Here is a 5,866-nt window from a genome sequence, read left to right as displayed (position 1 = left end):
TTGCATATCGCCCTGATTAGCCAATGGGAAGGGTAGTGGTCGTACGCCAATTACCATGTTTCTCTTTTATTAGATAGGATATGCATGGCCCATATGCATCTGACATTAATTAAAAGGAATAAATCATTAATGAATATACCAAATATCTTCATATACTATGCCCATATAGCCATCAGTATTTCTTTAGGTACATTTACCTAAGCCTAAGATACTAAATAAAAATGAAGTAATTATTGTTAAGAATATTAATGTATAAAAACCCTATATAAAAATATTTTTAAAAATACTAGTTCTAATAATAAATTTTGATGAATGCACTGATATTTGGAATGTTTCAGATTGTATTCAAAACCTGTGATTTCCATGAACACAATGAAAGATTATATTAACCCTCCAGCTATGTAAGCAAGGGCATCTTTTAATGAAATCTGTCTTTTGGTGTTTAAACAGGTAATCAAAGGATAAGAATAATATGTTAAATGTTCTCTAGTTTTAATAAAAATTTTTTAAAAAGGAGTAGGCTTAGATGAACAATATCAAGTTTTCACTTAAAATTCCCAAAAGGAAAAATAATACATTCCTATTTTTCCTTATGACATTCACAAACTATAAAATTATGCTCAATCAATATACAGAACAAGAAAGTATCTATGAAAACCTGTACCAAGCTACATTTTGTCTTGTCACTTGAGTGAATAATAAATGACAAGCAAAAACTAGCATGACAAAGTGAAATGACATAAAAACTGCAAATTTTTGTTTCAATACAGATTTTTGTCAACAAATTAAGGAGGAAAGATATTACATCTCAGTGTATCCAAGATGGTATTGCTATATAAGTTACCCATCCATTTAAACAATCAACCTTTATTGATATTATATTGAGCAAAGGGCTGGAGTCATAAAGAGAAGATACCATTTCCATTCTCAAAAAAAAGAAAAAATCTAGTTTGAGAAAAGTACTTTGAAAAGTTCAGTTTATTATAATGTCAAGTAGATTTACAACTATTGCACTTATCATTCTGCTGACTGCCAAAATTTAAGAGGATATTTTTCTCCAATAAAGCTAAGTTTCCATGATTTTTTAATGTAAGATGTTAAAATTACACAGGCAAATATGTGTACCTCATGTCCTTTTCCAGACACACACCCTACTTATTATACAGCTTGCTGCAAACGGGAATTTAATTGGGATAATGCTTTAAGACCCATTTCTCTTGAAATTACTTGAGTAAAATTTGACACGAGTTTTCTTTATACTGTCTTCTTTACCCAAAACAAGTAGAAGAAACAGCCCCCATATCAATTATAACCATATAACTGGCAGATGACCTTTAATCAAAGACGAAGTAAATAACTCTTCCCTTAGAGAACACCATCTCGTGTTTGACCATTAGTTGCCTAACTTTTTGGACAATGGGAAACAATAATAAAAGCTAAAAAGTGGCCCTGTATATTAAATTCTTCTTAAAAATCGAAGAGAGTCATGAACATTGTTGGGAAAGTGTTTCACATTTCCAATGAAATTCTATTCCATTGATCTGTTTGGAAGATTGTCTTGAACCTGTTTGGCTTTAGCCCATAAACCAGTGATGGCGAACCTTTTGAGCTCGGCGTGTCAGCATTTTGAAAAACCCTAACTTAACTCTGGTGCCATGTCACATATAGAAATTTTTTGATATTTGCAACCATAGTAAAACAAAGTCGTATATTTTTTATGTTTATTTTATATATTTAAATGCCATTTAAAAAAGGAAAATCAACCAAAAAAATGAGTTCGCGTGTCACCTCTGACACGCGTGCCATAGGTTTGCCATCACTGCCATAAACTGTAATTGATTTAGTGGCATGAAGAACTGCTTTTATCTTAAGCCTGGCATGCGTAACAGTGGATATAGCAGGAAAGTGTGTGTGTTTTTTTAATTTTTAGTTTATTCTATAATTGTGAACGGATGAGCTGGGGGAAAAAACAACAAAAAGTATCAGCTTTCAGTCTTCTTAAATTATTTTTCATTTGATTATATTGGGAAAAAATGAGCTGTGGGGCTTGGCATTGTTTTCCATCTTAACAGTTACTCTGTATTTGGGATAATGTGATTCATAATGTATCACTATAACAAGACACAGCTTTTATATATTACTGGGGTAACACAAAGAAAATGAATTTTTCTTTGGGTACCAATAATTGTCAAAAGAATGATTGCAGATTCAGAAAATGTGCTTTATAACAACCCTGTATAAAGTTATAAATGGAGGAAAGAAGTAAGTACAGCAAGTATGTGGAAGGGTTAGTCATATTAGCAAGGCATCTCAGGATGGTTTTGGTTCTTTTGACTAAGATGCTTCAAATTTTAATCCCCTTCAAATTCTTGGACAAAGGGGAAATACTTATTAACACCAGAAGCATTTGGTGAGCATGAGCTGATTCTCCACATTCTTACACAGGCTCCAACTAGTTAATAAACTACCCCTCCTGAAACAAGGATTTGCCCTGATAAGGGAAATGTGCTCAAGCTGTTAGAATTAATTTGAATATCACAAATAAAATTTAGATTACCAACCATGTCTTGATGGTTACAGCATGTAGAATATTGAATGTCCTCTTTTTAAACTAAAAGAAAAAAAGTGAAGAAGCACGTTTAATTGACTTTTGCTAATGAAAACAGAAAAGCACAGCTTTTGCGCGTAGGCCTCCTTGTGCTGCCATGTCACCAGGCACTTTCCCTGGGGAAGTGTTTAATTGTCTTGCTCATACTGCTGATGTTTTCCTTGGTAGAATACTTGCTCATGGGTTTTCATGTGTACGTTTCTACTGTGAGGAAATCCAGACATTTTCTACTTTCAGAAAATTCTAGTGTACCATTACAGCATAGATATTTCTTTCAGTTTAAAAAATAGTGCAAAAAAACCATATCTGATAGTCAAAGTAATAGTTCTTGTGCCAAGGGACACAGTCAAGCTTCACCTTTAGCCAACTTGTAAAACCTGAACATAGTTTTTGGGGAATATTCCAGATTTCCCCATTAGTTCTCCACTCATCCAGTCATCGTCTACAGATTCCAGCTCTGTTATTGTATCTCCAGCCTGTAAGAAGACAGGAATTGGAAATAATTTTTAGTTTCTGTTGAGTACAAGCATGCTAGGCAGTATCTGGAGAGGCTTGTATCCTCTGACTTGCCGACAGGATTAGATGATATACCACAAAGATAATCTATACCTAATGGATGCCATTCCTTTGCCATTGTCACCCTTGTTGCCCTTTTATTTTCCTGCTGTATTTTGTGCCCCCTAAATTCACTCCTAAATTCAATTCTTCTTTAATAAATAACAATACCAGCTATCATATATATGTATTTGTGTGTATGTGTGTATATATATATACACACACATATATATATAATTTACTAACAATATTATACACACACACACACACACACACACACACACACACCCCTCATGCCCCATCTAACAATTATTTATTGAGCACCCACTATGTTTCAGACACTGTTATTCTGGGCATTATGGATACATCAATGAATAAAGAAGCCATTCTAGAGTGGGGAGACAAATAAGCTGGCAGAGAAAGAAAGTGTGGGGTTGGTTGCTATCTCATTAGAGCAGTCAGGGGAGGCCCCACTGAAGGTGACATTTAAGCCAAGACTTGGAGATGAATGAGCCATGTGCTTACTGTATGTCTTGTCCTATTTTATGTACTTTTAGGAATTAATTCATATACACAACAGAGTAGTCCTAGAGAGATATTTGTATAGATTTCCTTATCTTAAAGGAAAGGAAATTTAAGCTCAGAGAGATTAAATAATTTGCTCAGTGTCCCATGTCCATTTAGTTAGTGGTAGAGACATGACTCAAATCTATGTGATTTCAGGGCCCTTATTGCTAACCATCAGGCAACATGGTGACCACATTTTACAGCGGACCTCTTCACTTAGAAAGGCTTTTACTGTAATTGTCTTTTTTTCCACATCCTGAGCATTTTGTACTGTACATTTACTCTTCCACATAATGGTATTCTCTGCCATTTGGTTTATTCCATCCTCCCTGGCCTCAATAGCAAATTTGCATTCTTTCCTGTCTTAAAGAGCTTCACTGACCCAGAACACTGATTTATTCTCATCAGGACAGACAAAGGGACTGTGTATCTTATTCATGTGTAAATTATAATTCCTCAGCAGATGACATCATTTTTGAAATTATCTCCTGGAACTATTTTGTTCTTTATTGTTTCTAACCATCTCTTAGAATCTGGGTTTAAGATTCTATAATGGTCCAAAATGATCCTGGCTACTTGAAAGATTATCAGGCTAAATGGATTTATTTGTAGCCCTAGTACATAGCCCTCTGGAAAAATGGTTTGATTTAAGGCCTTTCTTTATGGAAAATGGAAAGGAAAAATTCTGACTATCAAATGTCATTAATTTACTCTGCTAAAATCTGTAAAACTTCCAGCTACTCAAAGTTTCTATTATAAAAAGTTCCTTCTGGTTCCTAAATTAAAACATAATGGCTGATTAAAACTATTTTCCTTAGCTCTGTTCCATATATACATAGTATGTCAATTTTCTGAGGGCTAGCACACTTTTAAAAAAGCTTTATCTACAAATATTTATTAAAATATTAATGATCAATATTGAAGGCAGTGCAGAATCCCTTAACTCAAACCTCTAGAACTATCTTGCTTAGAGTCAGTCATTTGTAAAACAATGACCACCTATTTTCTCTTTCTTTTTTTTTTTGTTAATCCTCATCCAATATTTTTCTATTAATTTTTAGAGAGAGTGGAAGGGAGGGATGGGAGGGGAGAAAGAGAGAGAGAGAAACATTGATGTGAAAGAGACACATGGATTGGGTGCCTCCCACAGGTGCCCTGACCGCTGGGGAAGACCTTGCAACCCAGGTATGTGCCCTTGACTGGAATCGAACCCATGACCCTTTGGTATGTGGGCTTACACTCTAACCATTGGGAAATACTGGCCAGAGTGACCGCCTATTTGCTGAAAGATACTGTGAATTGTTATTGATATGCCATAACTTAAATGAAAGCCAAAATAACATCCAAAAATTTTGAATCTATATTGTTCACTTTAAGTAACAATCTATGTACAGATAAAAGAAATGAATTTTGAGCTACTGGGGCAACAACTTAGCTTCCAAACATTTGGATTTTAAGAACCAAGAACCTTTAGGAATAAATAAAAAAAATAAATAGATAAATAAATATAGGGTTACCAAATTATAATTTTGCATCCAAAATATCCATCATTTACTAACAGTATTCTATCATAGAAATGACATTTTAATATGAAAAAGATAAAAGAAATTCTCAGAAGGAACACCTCACTACAAAATAGGAAAGTTAACATCCTTATAACTGACATATCTCAGCATACCCTTTTTACTGACTCCCCAAAAGTCTGCACATACCCAATATCACCTAGTTTTACTCATTTTGTTATAGACAGGTGAAAATGTTGTTTGGGCATCCATTGTTTTAAAACTCATCTTCTCCAATCACTCCTTGATGCTTTCATTCTTTCTGTGGCATCTTAGCTCTCTGAATACCTCCAATGATGGAGAATTTGCTGCCGTCTGACACAGGCTCTTCTGAGAGCAATGACTACTAACCTTACCCTTCTTCCTCCGGCACAGTCCCAAAGTATCACAAAGGTGGCTTTCCTCTGACTATGGTCCAACTATGGACTGGGGAAACAGGATCATGAAAACATTTTGTTTTTACTTTAAAAAGAGGCATTTTTTTAAAAAAAAATTGTTTTATTGCTTAAAGTATTACAAAGAGTATTATATATGTCTCCTTTTTTTTCTCCCCTTGACCCTCCCCTGGCTTCCA

At 34.4% G+C, this 5,866-nt stretch overlaps 1 protein-coding gene across 3 annotated transcripts in view; it reads right to left on the bottom strand.

Annotated features, from left to right (window-relative positions):
* Positions 1–2,626: 2,626 nt before the first annotated feature.
* SH3D19 (SH3 domain containing 19) overlaps positions 2,627–5,866 on the bottom strand; it is a 97,662-nt gene continuing 94,422 nt past the window's right edge. For all 3 annotated transcript variants that reach the window (XM_006770125.2, XM_006770126.2, XM_006770128.2), the window contains one exon: positions 2,627–3,084. In XM_006770125.2, coding sequence (XP_006770188.1) covers positions 2,968–3,084 — 117 coding nt within the window. In that variant the 3' untranslated portion in view covers positions 2,627–2,967. The remainder of the gene's footprint in view (positions 3,085–5,866) is intronic.

This window comes from Myotis davidii, unplaced genomic scaffold (genome assembly GCF_000327345.1).
Source record: "Myotis davidii unplaced genomic scaffold, ASM32734v1 scaffold323, whole genome shotgun sequence".
Lineage (NCBI taxonomy): Eukaryota > Metazoa > Chordata > Mammalia > Chiroptera > Vespertilionidae > Myotis > Myotis davidii.
The sequence above is the reverse complement of the archived record's forward strand: the minus strand, read 5'-3'. Positions and strand labels throughout refer to the sequence as shown.